This window comes from Lethenteron reissneri, chromosome 2, assembly GCF_015708825.2.
Source record: "Lethenteron reissneri isolate LAM-NWPU_2019-01 chromosome 2, ASM1570882v1, whole genome shotgun sequence".
Classification (NCBI taxonomy): domain Eukaryota; kingdom Metazoa; phylum Chordata; class Hyperoartia; order Petromyzontiformes; family Petromyzontidae; genus Lethenteron; species Lethenteron reissneri.
The window spans coordinates 10,228,656-10,246,697 of NC_083780.1; the positions used below are offsets into that span (position 1 = coordinate 10,228,656).

The 18,042-nt window shown below is 50.3% G+C and overlaps 1 protein-coding gene across 1 annotated transcript in view; it reads left to right on the top strand.

Moving 5' to 3' along the window:
* The window catches only part of LOC133343074 (transcription factor SOX-5-like), an 85,862-nt gene extending 70,079 nt beyond the window's left edge, over positions 1-15,783 (top strand). Inside the window, exons 15-17 of the mRNA XM_061552555.1 lie at positions 622-795; positions 7,150-7,369; positions 10,471-15,783. Of these exons, the coding sequence (XP_061408539.1) occupies positions 622-795; positions 7,150-7,369; positions 10,471-10,951 (875 nt within the window). The 3' untranslated portion in view covers positions 10,952-15,783. The remainder of the gene's footprint in view (positions 1-621; positions 796-7,149; positions 7,370-10,470) is intronic.
* Positions 15,784-18,042: the final 2,259 nt, after the last annotated feature.

An 18,042-nucleotide genomic window follows, 5' to 3' on the forward strand; every position in this document is an offset into this window, starting at 1 on the left:
GGGGGTGGGTGGCCAACACCATGCCCGGCCGCCTTTGTCTCCCCAGTGCTGATGTGTACACACCGCACCAGGTATTCATTTAAGGCTGAGTCGACCTAAGCGAGGCCCATGACCGGTTCGTCACCGGTGTTGGCTGTGAGCGGAATTCGAACTCGAGTCGCCGGGTTCGTAGCACAGCACGCGAACCGCAACACCACCGCTCCCCAAACACACACACTGACATACAACAACATCAACAGAACCCGCCATTCGCCACTAAGTGTCAGTGACGTCATCACGGCACCTGTGCACTTTGAGGCCACGCGAAGTGTCGAAGGCTCGCTGGCAGGAGGTCACGGGACAGACCCGGGTGCCATGTGAGTGACTGACCGAGATGACTCGCATACAACAACAACAACCGCCATTCGCCACTAAGTGGCGGTGAAGTCACCACGACGCTTGTGCCAGGCCAAGTGCACCTTGAGGCTACCACGTGAAGTGTCGAACGCCCGCTGGCAGGAGGTCACTGGGCAGACCCAGCAGGTGCCACGGGTCGACTGTCATACAGACAGACGGACACACACACGAGCACGCAGGCACGTATTGCATTCGTCGTGTGTCTCCCGCTCGCCCCTGCGACAGGCGGCGGCGTGTTTGGAGACGCCAAGGTGTTCCGTGACGGCAGAGGCCGGCACGCGGGAGAGCCGCACATCAAGCGCCCGATGAACGCGTTCATGGTCTGGGCCAAGGACGAGCGGCGCAAGATCCTGCAGGCCTTCCCCGACATGCACAACTCGAGCATCAGCAAGATCCTGGGTGAGCGTCACGCTCGGCCTCACCCCCCACACTCACCCCCACACTCACCCCACACACTCACCCCCCACACTCACCCCCATAGTCACACTCGCGAGCAACTTCGAAGGCCGGTACGGTGCACGAGAGGGGTGGGTGGTGAGCACCACGCCCCACTGCCTTTGTATCCCCAGTGGATATTCTTAGACACGGCACCAGGTGATAATTTATGGCTGAATTGACCTAGGCGAGGCCCAGGACTGGTTTAGATAATCGTCACTGGTGGTGGCCGTGAGCGGGAATCGAACTCGGGTCACCAAGTTTGTAGCGCTACACTACCATTCACTTGTGCACAAACACACAGACTCAAACACACACAGACTCTCACACACATATACTGTGTATCAAGGGCGTGTTCCTGATTTGAGGATTAATCTGAAGCGTTTTAAAAGTTGGCCTTGATACGAAAAGAAATATTTGACTCCGAATGTTGATCCGAAAACACGACGCCACAGGAAGTGACATCATTTCCGCTCTTTTCCCATGGAACGTGAAGTCACGTGACATCGGGTGACATCACTTTTGCCAGCACGAGACTATCACGTTAAACGAGCACGCGAAACAGGATCAGAATATACATTTATACTTAAGGAATCCGATGAGCTGTAAAGCTCTTGTTCATAGATGTCCAGTAGGGGCACGGGGTCAAAGCGTTATAACAACAAACAATACATAAATACGATAGGAGTGCAAAGTATAGTAAAAGCAAACAAATCACTTAAAATGTACAAATACAACTCAGCTATTTTTTATTTTACCAGGTGAAGCCCACTGAGGTATTAACTTATTTTTCAGAAGCGGCCTGGTCACAAACGATCGCTCATTTGTGTCCAATCCCAAACAGATCCAAAAATGCGCTTAAATATGTTCGAAAATCTGAACTTTAAAATGTTTAAATCCGAAATTCACCCCTTGTGCATTCAGTAGACGTACGCACAGACAGGGCCGTTCATAAGGGGTGGTACAGAGCCCGGGGAAAACCACACTCTGTGGACCCCCCCCCCCCCCCCCGACGCCTTCAAACTAATCTGGAAGTGTTCCATCTGACACCATGACGTGGAACCATAGGCGGGCCCCCCGGGCGGGCCCCCACCCTCCCCCAAAGCCCGGGGCCCGGGGCAGTCGCCCCGATTCATCATGTTACCCCGAGGGAACGGCTCCGTGTGGAGCAGAGGTCGCAAACGGGTTTTGATTCCTTACCCGTACCCGTACCCGGCCGCACCAGGGTCGCAAATGGCTACCCGTACCCGTACCCGGCCGGGTATGGGTAGCCGGGTATCGGGTAGGGTACGGGTATTGGGTACCCGGTTGCGACCTCTGGTGTGGAGACATGCGCACGCACATGTGGACAGCGACAATTGGCACGCGCGCGTGCGTGTTAACCGCGTTGCTGAAGCGTGAGCGCTCGGACACATCCATCGCACGCGTAACTTGTCTGAGCAAATCCCGTGGAATTATCCGAATGCACGAGCGCCCCGGCCCCCTCCTATCTTGTGTGCGATGGCTAAGGGGGGGGGAGTGGAGGCTTTTCACTTCGCTGCCATTTAACATTCTTGTGGTTGGGTTCCATGTTACCACTAAATTATAACTCAATCGTGCCATCGGAGTCGAGACACAAAGCACATATTTCATTTTTTTCCCCCTCCAATTTTATCGAAGCCCAGCAGATCGTCGAATTAACAGGACGGACTAAATTTTTGTTGTTTAATATACCGATGAATCAGCCAGGAAAGAGCCGGCGAGTCTCCGGCATTCTTTTTTTTTCAGGAGAGTCCTGCTACGTCGGAATGTTTGGCCAATCCGATGAGTTATTCTTGGGCTTCGTGTGGGGAGCAAACCGTAGAGCCCGGTAGAGAACCCAGCACGGCGCTGAACATGAGGGGGGGTTGACACTCGGCACCGCCACCTCCTGGCTACCAAAGTAAAGCCCCCCGCCCACCCCCCCACGCCGACAACGCCTGGCAAGTCCTGGTGGTAATGGTGGTGCTGTTGTCACCTATTCCAGGGACTCAAATGAGCGAGTATTGAGGCAGTCATCTTCTTGGTTCTTTCGGTAAAGTCACGTAGAAGGGAAATAATAAAATAATAAAAATAAAACATAATAAAATAATTCTCACGACGTTTCGGCCACAACGCAAGCAGCCGTCCTCAGGTGAAGAACAGGTCTGTCGGAAAGACAGCGTCCGAAAGACAGACCTGTTCTTCACCTGAGGACGGCTGCTTGCGTTGTGGCCGAAACGTCGTGAGAATTATTTTATTATGTTTATTTTTATTATTTTATTATTTCCCTTCTACATGACTTTACCGAAAGAACCAAGACGATGAATCCCTGCAGTCACGAAAGCTTTACACTGAGGCAGTGCCCATTTCCCGTTACCAGCCCTGAGCCAGTGGTGGAAAGTCCACATTTCTCTGGTGGGGGTGAGGCAACCGCTGTTGTATTCCACACAAAAGTGCAAATCAAGTACACAGAAGTGAATTAAATTAACTTGTTTTTGTTTTTTAAAGGTGCTGGGGGTGAGTCTAATTCGTAGGACGAACTGCCGTTCACGTCCCCACGAAGTGGCACTCGTTTTGTCGACCCTAGGGGGGGACGATTGGCTGAGTATAAAAAAACCCACAACCAGGATTTGAACCTGCAACCTTCCCGTCATGAGCGGTTCGCTCTGGCAGCGAACCCACGTGGCCTTGGGAGCGAATCGAAGTAATCCTCCGGTGGTACCACGCTTACCAGTGGCTCGACCGTTACACAGAGGTCGCAAATGGGTTTTGATTCCTTACCCGTACCCGTACCCGGCCGCACCAGGGTCGCAAACGGGTATCCGTACCCATACCCGGCCGGGTACGGGTAGCCGGGTATCGGGTAGGGTACGGGTATCGGGTACCCGGTTGCGACCTCTGCCGTTACATGACCGCCCATTGTCGCTGCACGTTCGACAACAATCATTCCTCGCCATAGTACGTTGAAACCTCGTGCGTAGTAAAACAAATAAAGCGACCGGCTAAATCGTTGAGAGGGAGCGGCGACATAGCGGGCCAGCACACCGTGCTATAAACCTGCCCACCCGAGTTCGATTCCCGGCCATGGCCTTCCTCGAGCTATATCCGAACCAAACCAGCGACCTCCGGATCGCGAGGCCAGCGTGCATAAGCGTTTCACCGCGGGCAAAATTAACATTTTTAGAACGTGAATTATTCTGACGTCGTAAATATTCCGCGTTTCGATGCGCGACGATGATCACGACACGACGATGTTGAGCCCAAACGGACGACGACGCGACGTGCACGCGGATCTTCCATCGCACGACGTGTCGCGGGGGATCGCGCGCACAAGCACGCGGCGACCGCCGATCGTTGCCGGTGCACGTCAGCGAGTCGCTGAAAGAAAAGAACAAAACCAACGTCGCGGATCATTTGAAGCAGAACACTGCATGTGTGGGCATGCCCACTTGCGCGGACCTTTAATTTAACGCAAGCTGTGACAATCCGGCCTATTATGCGAGCTGGAAGGAGGAGGAGGGTGGCCACCTGGAAATGGCTTTGACCCGGACAGTCTGGGAATTGGCGCCTGTGTTCGGGCGGCAGGAACTGATCCGTACCGAGATCTGCTACCGGTATTGCGTCGAACTCCATCGCAGCTTGACTGCAGGGGTTTGATGATAGGCCTAGGCCAACCGAGGAACGCGTGACTGGGTTTGGTCTGCAGTGGAAAAGTTGGCGGCGCGGGCTGCAACCCGTTTGTGTGTTTTCGATGCCGCGTTGCTTAAGCCAAATTGCGTTGTGCCGCGTGGCGGCATTGTTAGCGTATTAGAGGAGGGAGTGGCTCCCTCTGAATTAGTGGCACGTGCGCGACACACGGCACGACACGCGACACGACACACCTCACGACATGCGATACGACACGCGATACGACATGCAACACGAAGGCGAAACGCGACATGGCACGACACGTGACACATGACACGTGACACAACACACGGCATGCAACATGACACGCGGCATGACACACAACAACACGTGACACGCGACACGGTTGGGTTAGATCTCCCGCACCTCCGGTTAGCATGGTTGGCTATGTACGTAAGTTCAACTTGCATACATACACGGGCAAATAGAGTGTCGCGCGTTCACCGACAAGAAATTAGAATTGGGATAGAAGCCCCTAATTATAGTGTATGGTCAAACGTCTCCCATGAATAATGACTTAAAGAGGCATTCATTGAGCCCTGGATTACTCCTTGGATGGGCAACCACCAGCCATATAGCAGGAACTAAAGGTTGCTGCTACTGCTGCAGGGCTACGTTGACAGCAGAGGGCGGTGCAGAAAAATCCACTGTTGGACTGTACTACGATCCATCGTCTATGCTCCCCACAGTCACCACCCCCCCACCTCCTCCTCCGCGGCACCGAGCAGCATGACCCACGGCCACCAGTAGAGCGACGAACAAGGCACGCGTTCTTGTGAGAGCACGGTGGCCGCGTACCATAACAAAACACAAATTTGGCGGTGGTCAAATTATTCACGCGGCGCGTGGATGTGTCATTTAATGGCACCCGGGTTAAAGAAGAGAAACCACTAAGTGATGTAATTCCACAGAGGCTCACTTTAAACGGTTTAACATAAACGTATTGTACCTGTTTTTGTTTCCACTCGTTAAGTGGCATGCGGCGCCGCGGTGGCGAGATGTTAACGACCTCGCCTGGTATACAGGAGGTCGTGGGTTTAATCTGGACCCTGACGCCTGACATATATTTGGAGTGTGCGCGTCTCTCTCGCCGTGGTCGCGTGGATTTTTCTCCGGGTCCTGAACGTGCGTTCAGAGTATTTGGCTGCTATAAATGTCCACGTGATGAGCCACTTTGTTGAGCTATCATTCGTGGCCAGGGCACTTCTGAAAACGAGCTATACAGCTCAGTGGGCCTTACCTGGTAAAATAAAAATAGTTGATAGCATTACCAGCTTGTTTGTTTGTTTGTTTTATGCGCCATGAAGAAGGACCATTGCCCGAAACGTCGCCTATTATATATTTTTCCTTTCAAGGCCATGCGGTGTTATTGACGAACCCGCCGATTGTTATTTTTGTCAATTGCACCCCAATGTTCCGATTGTGTTGTCGGCTTTAACACACCTTGCGACGAGGAACCCGTTCACGACACTCATAGGGCATTGCAATTCTCGTTGTTGGAGAACGGGCCCGCGGAAGGGGATAGCACAGAGCTACCTCTGAGAGCCCTTCAAGTGATCTCTGGTCCAGGTGGAGGGCAGCACTTTCCCACCCGCTCGGCATCCGAGAGTAACGTTGGTCGCGCGATAGTCGAGCCAACGTTTAATTCCTGGAAAGCTGGAATTTACGTAAGTTACGTGCGCAACCAAATGTTTTGCAATGGGTTGCTTTTGTTGTCGTTGTGCAGTCACTGGTTACCGGGCTGAGACCATCAACTTACTACACTTGAGAGAACCTGGTTCAATCACAACTCAGTCTATGTCAGTCTATGGGTGTATACGCAAGTCCGTGGGTCTATCTGTTTGATCAGCAGGTGGCTGAAACCTGGATTCTATATAACGGCAGTAGTCAGCTCAGCGCTCCGACCTCTGACCTTTGCGCCATCCGGCCACCTCCCGTGCACCGACGTGTTTATTCACGTGACGTTCTTTCCCAATTTACGCAAAATGACAAATTAATGGTCATTTAAGCGATGTTGGGCGTCCTCCCAAAAACGGTCGAATAAAAATGCTTCCCGGCCAGCAGCGTCACTCACCGCAAAATCCGCGCGTAATCCTTTTGTACTCACACAAATCTCTTAATGTGAGATATTTTGTTTGGGCTTGGGTAAAATAGCAGACAAAACAAGGACCTACCGTCGCCAACTATCACGTTCGTCACGTGTCACTCGAGAATTGGTGTGGAGCGGTATTCTGTCGGACTTCAAGGCACAGACACCACGATCTTCACATCCCAGGTCTCTGTCCCTTGCCATGCGCAACATCAGTGGCCAATTGAGTGGAATATATTGATATCCCACAAAATAAATTTTTTTTCCAGAAAGTTAAGTGTTAAGTGAGACTTTCCTGGTTTACCAATTGCAATACCACAATGCCGGTAACGACGGTAACGGCGTGTGTTTGTCCGCACGCAGGCTTTCGCTAGAAGGCCATGTCGAGCCAGGAGAAGCAGGCCTACTCTACTACTTTCCCTCTCTCTCTCCCACTCTCCCCCCCTTTCTCTCCCCACCGTAGGCTCCCGCTGGAAGGCAATGTCGAGCCAGGAGAAGCAGGCCAACCACTCACGCCCCTTCCCCCCCGTCTCTCCCCGCAGGCTCCCGCTGGAAGGCCATGTCGAGCCAGGAGAAGCAGCCGTACTACGAGGAGCAAGCGCGACTCAGCAAGCTTCACCTGGAGCGCTACCCGGGCTACAAGTACCGGCCGCGGCCCAAGCGCACGTGCATTGTGGATGGTCGCCGGCTCCGCGTGGGCGAGTACAAGGCGCTGATGCGCTCGCGCCGCGAGGGCGGCCCCGCACAGCTCTACCCGCCCAGGTCAGTTCTTCTTCTTCTTCCCCAAGCTGTGGAGTGACCGTGACCTTTGCTGATTGTGACGACGATAGACATCGCTGCGCCGTCATCATCATCATCTTCATCCATAATACAGGTTTTTTTTGGGGTTAGATTGCGTAAATATATGGATGTGTCGTTAAACCCGACACCACCCGGCACAGCCAATTAGCAAGGCTTGTCACGTAAACAGAACGTGGCCAATTCGTCACGAGTACAGCAGCACACCGGTGTGTTGGAGAGCCAGGCCACAACATTTACAATCTGAGCACGACGTTTCGCCAGTAACTACAACCAGCCTCATCAGACGACAACCAGATGTGTGAAAACGTCGTGCTCAGATTCTACATTCTGTGACTTGACTCTCCAACACACCGGCGTGCTGTACCAGTAACGGATTGGCACGTTCTGTTTACGTGACGACAAGCCTTGCTAATTGGAAGATATTGGTCGCGAAAGCCTCCTACTGCGTGTTAAAACGTCATCATCATCATGTTGTCCCTTCCACTCGCGTCTCGCTTACATTCACAAGCACAACCATTCATTGAAATAAACGCCCGCTAATTTCTACCGGGAAGCCAGCCAAAGAGCCAGCAGACACAATGTCATGGGGCCCTTTTGTGTCCACACACACGCTCACGCGCGCCGCCACGCGAGGCATAGGAAGCGAACCAAACAAATGTGCAGGGCCCCCAAGGAGTTCAAGGGGCTCCCGATTTTCTCGTCCACATTTCTCTTATCTCACTCTGCCTCGCTCGCACGTCTCTATCTCTCTCTTCGCTGCGTCTCTATCTCTCACCGACATCTCGTATCACTTCACCGGATCGCCGTCTCTTCTTCATCTCTCATCTCACTCCATCTCTTGCCTCTTGTCCACGATTCTCTCGTCTCACTCCATCTCTTGTCCACGTATCTTTTTTTTTCATCTCACTCGGAATGTATACATTGAAAGGAGGAGGGGAGAATGGGTGGCGGGGTGGGGAGGGGGCGTTGCGGGAGAAGTTGGGGGTGGGGGGGGGGCACCCAAAAATAATATCTGCTCAGTGCCCCCAACGTGTCCACACCACCGCTCGTTGCAACGCCTGCGCACTCGAGATCTGCCCCAGCGTGCCCGGCGGGTCAAAGCCAAAGACCTCCCTCGTGATTTGGTGTGTGGGGGGGCAGGAGGGGGGAGTGTTGGGGGGGGGGGTGTTGGGGAGGCGGGTGAAGCCACTTGCTTTGTAGACTCAAGTTGGTCACCGGTGTTCCGAGGTGGCGGCGAGGAGGGGGCCGTGGGGAGTGGGGGCTTTTAACGTTCGGGTCGGAGAAAGAAGGGAAAGCATTGAAACATCTCACGGCGGCGAATCGCGGCGGAGATTCGACGACAATCCGAGGCTCTCTCCCAGAGGGGAAGAGGAGGAGGGGGGGGAGCCGAGAGCAGTGTTTGAGCTACGACTTCTTAATCCGACGGTTATATTTGGTGTCGGATCCCCCACACTTTCACATAGCGTTCCTTGAATAGAGACGGGGCCCAACTGTTGGCATAGCAAAGGCAACAGTTGTTACATGTGTCACTTCTCCGTCCGCTCGTTCTCCGTGGATGTGTTTAGACGGTGGGGAATGATAATGTGAAAGGCAGCGGACATCATCGGCACCAGCATCAGCAGCAGCAGCCGTTCGTTCTCCACTGCTGGATGACAGCCACCCTTTATTGACAAAGTGTCTCCCCCCAGTCTTGTGCAGCTGCTAAACCAAGTCAGCAGATGCTTTTATTCGTCTTCGTCATACGATCATCGCGGGCGGAATATGAACATACGTGCAAATTAATAAACGAAACAAATAACATGTATGTATTTTTAACTCATTTCGCACCGTACGTAGCCAGCCGTGCAAATCGGAGGTGCGGGGGAAGGACAACAAACCAATAGTATTGACGTTCAATGGACTTCCCTTGCAAAATAATCCTCGTGGTGAGTTTTCGTAATGAGCGAATGTTATGTACACGTTTAATGAAAGGCGTTATCGTAACGAGCGGTTGGTGGGTCACACGGATGACCTCCGGGGTCATGTTTACGTTGTGGTACGTCGGGTAAGCAGATGTTGGCGGTGTTGAGTAGTTAACTGTTAGGCATTGGTGTAGTCGCCCTGGAAAGTCATAACCGTCCTTGACTACGCCGCACTGCTTGCCTTTGAGATCTTCTGCCCATACCACAATGTCACCGTTGTGTCTCACCTTTGGTCGCGCTGTTTGCGTGTTCGCATGTGTGCATCTGTGTCTGTGTGTGGAACGGCAGTGTAGCGGTTATCTCGCTGCGCTACGAACCCGGCAGTCAGGGTTCAATTCCCGCTCACGGCCAACAGCAGTGGCGATTATCTGAATCTGTGGGCCTCCCCTAGGTTGACTCAGCCTCAAATGAGTACTTGGTGTGGTGTGTAAACATCGCCACTGCGGAGACAAAGGCGGCCGGGCGTGGTCCTGGCCACCCACCTCCTCGTGTGCTGTGCCGGCCTTCATGGATACTCGCTAACAGCACTTGTCCCAACAGTCTGTTTTTGCATAAGAAGCAATGGCGCAGTGCATTGCCAGTATAAACCCGGTGAGTTTTGATTTCAGGCCAGGCCTCTTATCAGCGGCGAGTGACGTTCTAACCGTTTGGCTCGGTCTTACACGGAGCACCTTGCTGCGGCGTGAAAACTGTCAGCAGCCGCGCGTGGTATAATTGCCACACCGCGGCCATTTGGGTGCCGAGCCGGCGTTCTCCGTCAGTGCTCGCTAAAAGGAGGCAACTCACAAGTCCGTCCAAGGCTACACGGCGGAGCTGCTTTGCATGGACGAGGTGGATGTAAAATAAAATATTGCCGGCCCAACGTCGGCATGTCGTTGGAACCACATGCCAATGTTGTCCCAACGTTGTCCGAATGTTATCCCAACGTTCCATCAACATTCCATGTGTACCGGGTCCGAAGGCAAACAAAACGCCGCTTTATTCCAATATCTGCAAAAGATGTCAACATTTGCATTTAAACAACAAAAACCCAACCCTCGTCTAACCATTACCAAAACCTCCTCCCCCCCCCCCCCCCTTGTGCTCTTTCCTTCCGAATAGTCCCACGTCCCAGGTGCCCCTCACACAGCCTGGCTCGGTGTATCCTTCCGCCATCGCCATGGTGACCAGCGGTGGTGGCCCGGCCTCTTCGGCGGCAGCGGGCCCCGCCGCCCACTCTCCGTCGCGCGTCCAATCGGAGTGCTCGAGCGGCTCGGCGAGCCCGGACTGTGGCCCGCGGCCCTTCCACGTGCACGCACTGGCGGCGGGCCGCCTGGGCTTGGGCCTGGGCGGCGGGGGCGCCGCCGCGGTGCGCGTGGAGACCCTGGGGGGCCGCCGGGACTTCGAGCGGATGGACTACCGCGGCGGCGGCGGCGGTGGGGTGGTGGCAGTGGGGGGCACGGTGCGCGAGGACGAGTATTACGGCGCGGAGGCGCGGCTTTACGAGGACTACGACGAGGCGCAGGGCGCCGCCTCGGACTACGAGAGCGAAGGGGAGACCGTGCACTCCGACAACGGCGGATTCGGCCTCGCGGGAAACTGACTCCTACTGGGACAACTGTTGGGGGATTGGGGGGGAAGAGTTTTTATAGCTCGTCGGATTCCTCCAGTATAAATAAATGTTTTGATTCTTGACTCCTGAGAGCGAAGGTGGCGTAGCGGGTAGGCGAAGCGGGGTTGGGGGGGGTGTTGAGATAAAAAATTTTATCAAAAAATTAAAAGACGCACGGCAAAAGAAAGACTGATAAGACGACAACGAAGCGCTTGCACGGTCCAAGTTTACTTCGGGTAACGGCAGCGCGAACCCTAAGTCGGTAATCAAAATTAGTAATTTAATGTTGGGCCTATAACGACGAGCGAGAGTCTCGCCGTTGTTGGCGCTGGGACGAACTGTTTTGACTTTCGTGGAAACGCAAAAAAGGGGGGGGGGGGTTGGTTTCGCTGCGTTTAAGTTTCACAACGAGCTCAACGCTTAGCAGTAAAAGCAAATGGACGCGTGCGTTCCGGTGATTTCGCTTGTAATCTTGAGACGACCTCAGTACGAGATGCGTTTTTTTCGTTTGTTTTGACGTTTCTTGTAAAAGGGATTGTTGTTATCAGCAACGGCACACACGAAGAAAAGTGTTGCGAAAAAGTGTTAACTTGTTTTCCCTCTTCTTTCGTTGTAATTGCTGCCTTTCGAGCAGCCCTTGAATGCTTGCTATAGACAAGTAGGCCTAGTGAGCTAGTCCCACGCAACAAGTGTTGATTTTTTTTGACTACAGGCCTCATCTCGGGGCCTTGTTGTTTTGGAATCGACTGAATTTTGATTCTGTAGTCCGCAACTGTTAATGTTTATAGATCATCTTAGACCACAGTCAGATTCTGAACTGTTTTACTGCCTTTCGAGTCTCGTTCGTTTTACTATAACTTTTTTGTGTCATCTTATGTTTTTTAGTTGACATATTAGACCGATTTTATGAGCGACAAAAAAGTAGTCCCGCGAATATTGCTATGGTGTCTCGATTGTGCCAAAAACTATTTTTTGCACGTGACACTGAGTAGCACTTTACTTTCTTGTGCTGTAACAAGTATTTATAGATGAACAACATTGGTGTGTGTAAGTGGGAAGTTGAATAATACTAATAATGCTGAATAATTTCAAAGAAAACTACAAATGAAGGCGTGTAAACTTATGGCCTAGGTAGGCTTGGCGTAAACTCAGTACTTAGATCCTAAGTAGGCGGTTTACAATGCAGTATGGTAATGCATTTTTGAACAGTGGTCTGTACAAGACATTGCTGGTATGGAAAGAATTCAGGAACGTAGTAATACACTACCGATCGCAAATATAGGAACCGCTTAACTTGAGTCACCAAATACTTAACAATGTCTTAAACACTTCCTAGTTTTTTGGCTTTTACCCACTTCAACCAAAATAAATATTTCCAGGAAAACTAAATTCATATTTACCCTCAAATGAAGAAAAAAAATATTACATTTATTCCGTAACATCTCGCCAGGTTTTATGGGTTTGGGTTTCAAAAATATATGGCCCAATGAAATCTAGCTTACTGAAGCCTGGAAGAGTAGGCCATACACTCTCTAGAGCAGCGTTCTTCATAGCAAGGCCCCGCGGGCCACTGGCGGCCCCTGCTGCCCTTTAGTGTGGCCGCCGACGTGCGGTCCCCGACAATACACACATTTGAAAAAATCCTTGCAGGCGGGGTGGCAGCCCTCACACTGATCTGATGTCTTATCAGCCAAAAGGCCCCCCCCTCTGTCAAGTAGTGAAGAACACTGATCTAGAGGCAGTGTCTTGAGCAAGACATTGCAGAGCTGCACCTTTAACCCCCCACTGACGTTCATAACCTACAACGTCATCTGGTGCCCGTTGGCCATGATGCTGGCTATGAAGTGAGCTCAGTACTCCGCGTGGCTCTTAAGAGCGATTTTAGAGTGGGCTCACTGGATTTTGGCGCTTGCGTTCATGGAACGTCACTGGCCCTGAGTTTGGAGACGCGTGCTAACGCCGCAAGGGAGAACCCGCGCTTACAGCTTTGGGGGTCACACGCTCGGCAATGTTTTTGGCCTTTGTTGGAGGCAAGCGCTGCTTTGGCGAGGGCCAACGAAGGCTACCACGGTGCAGCCACGAACGGGTGGTGTGGCGAGGGAGCACGCCCCGGCCGCCTCTGTCTCTCCCAAAGGTGGCCACACACGGTTGACAGTTGTTAAGCATCTGATGTAGCACTTAGTTCCAAAGGGACGTTACTATTGCAATAGGGACAAAGTCCGATTCCTTTAAATCTCCGTGTGTTTAATTTCATCCAGATTCTCCAAACCCCATTAAAAACCTGGCTTTAAAAAAAGATGTTACACAATTACATAATTCGCCAATCATATTCCTGGGAATTTTTTTTTTGCTTGTGTGAATGAAAACGAAAAAAAATCTGGAACTCTTAAAAAAAACCTTAATGTCTTAAACCTTTTTGTTTTTTACATTTTTCAAACGATACAAGTTGGCCTTATGCTAGTGCCTCTACACTACCTTTTGTATCTACGTCCCTCTGCGTCTTAATGAACCTTGTACACGTCTTACGAATTTCCGTACCGCATCACTCCATCTCTGATTACTAAGCAAAAAAAAAAACCCACTTTTCATCTTTTGTCAATCCACTACTGGATGAAGACCTCCACTCTCCTTGTCAGTCATGGGGGTTGGTGAGGGTGAGGCGAGAGTGGAGGGGGAGAGAGCATGCGAGGTCCGGAGACTGGTTCCGATATCACCGGCAACTGATGCTAGCCATGGCCGGGAATCGAACTCTGAACGCCTGGTTTGTAGCACAGTGTGCGTGAACCACGGCAACGTCTCACACTCTCCGTCACGTCTCTCGCCCCTCTTCCTACTTAAGTCTTAAATATATCCACATCATCTCTATTTTTATATATTTCTCTTACATCTACTCGTCTCCCCCCTATGCCTTGCTGTGCCTTTTCTAAATGTCCATCTCTCAAAGTCTTAATTTCTATCTCCCTGGCATCAATCAATACCATCTCACACCGTTATTAAAACAGCAATTAATATAAAACCCAAGGTTTTGTTTTTATTTCTTAAGTCTTAATGTTCTGTACAGTGCAGTATTTTTAACAGCGTCAGAATAATTTATGCATTTCTAGAAAACACCTGAATTGTCTCAGGCCGTTAAGAAAATAATTTTGAAAACGTATTTCAAGTTTTTGTGTTGTTGTTTAACCCTTTCATGATTCCTTCTCGCAGCCCATGGTGCGTAGTCTTAACGACCCGAATATCTGAATACTGTAGAGTCTTAAATCGACGTTCGGCTGCAGACGTTTGTAAATTGCGAATTACAATCACGTGGCCTGCCCCGAGCCCAGTTAAATCATAGCGAGCCCTCTTCGAGAATAAACATTTCAGATAAAATTGAGAGTACGGCCAACCTGGCTTGTGATGGGCCTCAGAGCTGGGATATCCGATGATCAAGCGATCGATCACTCGAATGAACTATCGGTTCGACTGCTCACGAATGTAGTTTGGAGAAAAGAACAATTAAAAAAAAGTCTCCCCTCTGTTCCTCGGCGTGTGACGCTGGACGGGAGGTGACGGGCAGAGCTTGTCGATTCCGTCGGCGCGTAAATGGAGCCCGGGTAAATGTACTTCGGAATAAAGTAGCCGACGATAATTCTAAGTGGATACATCGACTTGATCTCGAATAGTCGTCCCAGCTCTTGGCAATGCACACCCCTGCGACCATTTAAATATTGTAACAATGCAGTGCCCAGGGTTTGGCTCGGGGAGTTACGGACTTCGCCCGGCGTCGCTGAGATCCCAGGGTTTGAAACCAAGTTTCAAACTCCCACAATTTAACCGCCGCTGTCCTCGAGTGTAGGGAGAGTTGACGGCCTCAGCTCGGTCACCCAAATGACGGCGCCAAAAAAAAAAAAAACCCCATAGCGTACAATTTTGGTGTTCGATTCATTTGGAAATATTACAAAAAAAATGTTTGCTTTGATCAGCATGTGCGAACACTTTTTCAGGGCATGTGAAAGGTTTGCCTCTAGTGTGAATAAAGAGGCATATTTGAAGTACCGTAGTCGTCTTCAGAAGCATTTCTTTGACATCTTCCGGGGATACGTTCTGACACTGGGTGGTAACACTGCTCGCTTCAAGAAGTTGGAAATGGAAATTGCTTCATCTCTTTGACATCATGGCAAAAGCACAATTGTAATTGAGTTAAAATCAAACATCCTGGATGGCTGTGTTGAAGAATGTTTAGCACTGCCTGAGATCCCGTGTTCGAATGCGGTGTTCATCCAGCTGTGACGAGACCGGGTTCTCAATGTTAGCGAGTTGATGGCCTCAGCCTGAGTCACCAATGACTGTGCAAACAAAAGGCCATCAAATTATATTTGATTTTAAACTTGCGTGTATGTTGAACTTCTTTCGCACCACCGTACGTAGCCAACAGTGCAAAATCGAATGGTGCGTGGGAAGGACAAATTAAACACGAAAAGCAGTTTTAAATAAATTAGTTTTCAGTCTAGATTTTAAAGACCTGAGCATCAGTGGCTCCCTAATATCGAAAGAAAGAGCGTTCCCAGACGGCCGCAGAAGTGCATCCGAAAGCGCGCGGTGTAGTGACCGTCTTTGTTCGATGGCTAGTAAAAAATGTTCCATGGCGAGCCCAAACACTTGAGTTTGCCTAGGTTTTCTCAAGAAGCCTTAATGAAGTGGCTGCCATCTTTGTTGAAAACGTGGTATCGTCATCATCGTCATCATCATCATCATCTGTCATCATTCACGTTGGTGAGGGGGTCGTCCAAATTGACATCGGTGCCATGTAACCTGCAAATGAAATAAAGACCCAAACAAATACACGCATACTTATTCTCTCCACATTGTGATTAAAGCAAACGTTGGAGATGCGTCTTATGATCCGGTAGGTGTGTGTGTGAGACCAGATTTGTACAACTTTTTATTTATTCTGCCGCTCTTGGTTTGCCCTGGTTCCATGGCCATTTTTTTACTGATATCAGAGCCTAGCCAATGCAGGGCCCTCATAGTACCGATGGTTTTCCACTGACTTTGACAGGGTGCCGTGGTGGCGAGATGTTAACTACCTCGCCTGGTATACAGGAGGTCGTGGATTCGATCCCGAGCCTGACGCCTGCTGTATATTTGGAGTTTGCATGTTCTCTCCGTGGTCATGTGGATTTCTCTCCTGGTCCTCCGGTGTTTCCCTCCACATTTAGAAACATGTGTTTGGAGTATTTGGCTGCTATGAATGTCCACATCATGATGAGCCACTTCGTTGAGCTATCACTTGTGGCCAGGTCACTTCTGAAAAAGAGCTACATAGCTCAGTGGGCCTTACCTGGTAAAATACAAAATAGTAGTAATAGTTTAAATAGAACCAAGCCGTGCTACGCTGTGTGAGCAAGACATCTTCATTTGTCTCTGGACCAAGCCAGGGCAAAGGGGCGGCATTCATCGCATTTGTCACTGCGTTGATTCGGCACAGCTGGGCTTGTGCAGTGGAAAAACAACCCGAGCACCTCCTGGGCTGCATCGGGGCTGGCTTGGCATGGCCCCGGTCACAGCTCGGATGTGCAGTGGAAAATAGGTTTTGTTAGTGGCCTCGTATCATCAAATTGCGCTGCCCATATATCTCATCAATAAGATGGTCAGAATGGCTTGTTTATGATGATACCAATTGAGCCAAATACAAGTGTCCTCCACACTCTATCAAGCACTGGGGCAGTGCTCATTTCTGTTTTGCCTGCCCTGAGCCAGTGGTGGAAATTCCACATTCCTGTAAAGGGGACCGTCAAACAGTTTGGGATATAAGAATTAGTTGTACCCTTTCTGGCAATAAAACAGGTTTTAAGATGTTAAAACACCAAACAGAAACATTTTGCAAGGAATCATGTCTGCATTAACCACACATACTTGTGGTGAACATGAAAACAAAAACATGCTCCGGTAATATATGGCATTGAAACTGATTGGTCCACACCAGAGACAACTTTCTTTATAGCCTAGTTTCAAACAGTGTTAGACCAGAGGACGCCAAAAGGCGAACAGCACAAAGACAATGCCACTATCAGGGCATTTATAGCTCGGGGTGAGCAGCTGCATCATGGGACCTACCAAGAAACCTTTCAAGAAAGGTCCCCCGTGATCGCGTGGATTTGTCTCCGGGTCTCCCAGTGTTTCCCTCCACATTTAATAATCAACACGCATTTAGAGTATGTGGCTGTTATACATTCCACGTGATAAGCCACTTCGTTGGGCTATCATTTGTGGCCAGGTCACTTCTTAAAATAACTATATAGCTCAGTGGGCCTTACCTGGTAAAAATACAAAGTTTAGTTCACATAAGAGCACTGAAAGCGACTCCTATGGCTCGGCTGTTAAGGAGTTCGTGACGCATCGTTGGAGTTGTTGCGATGCCTCGCATATTTTCTGTTTCTCCAGTGACCCAGGACAAGAATGCGACCGCCTCTGCCCTTGCAAATGATTCCCACGCCGCCACCACCACAGTTGTTGTTGTTCGCACAGTGCACGGCAACAGTTGAGCAGTCTAAAGAAATTGCACAAATGATTTGGTCCTGCGTTGGCATCGGTAGTGGCGGTGGTCCACAAGCACAATTAACAACAACAACAATAATAAAAACCTCAAGTAATTCGTCAATAACACCACGGCCTTAAAATAAAACAATAAATAATCGGTGATGTTTCGGGAAAAAGCCCTTCTCGATGTTGCCATGAAGAAGGGTCATTGCCAATAACGTCACGTATTATTTGTCGTTCGCGTTAAGGCAGCGTTGTTGATGGATGTGTCGAGTTCATTGAGCAGTTTAACGGAAAGAGTAAAAGCAAGAACAATAGTACAAACCACAATCGGATGCTTTAACTTAATTTTTCGGATTATGGGATGCTCTGAAAGTAAGACGCACCTCAATCTTGTTCCCGTTTTCAAAGTTCTAGAAATCTGGTCTCACATGCACTGACACACCAACACATATACATACCGCATAGCTTTATATTCTTGATTCCTGCATGAAAGAATTGTTTTTTTTATTCATATACCTTGCATGCAATAGCTGCATTTAACCCTTGCTGCCACGAGAGGC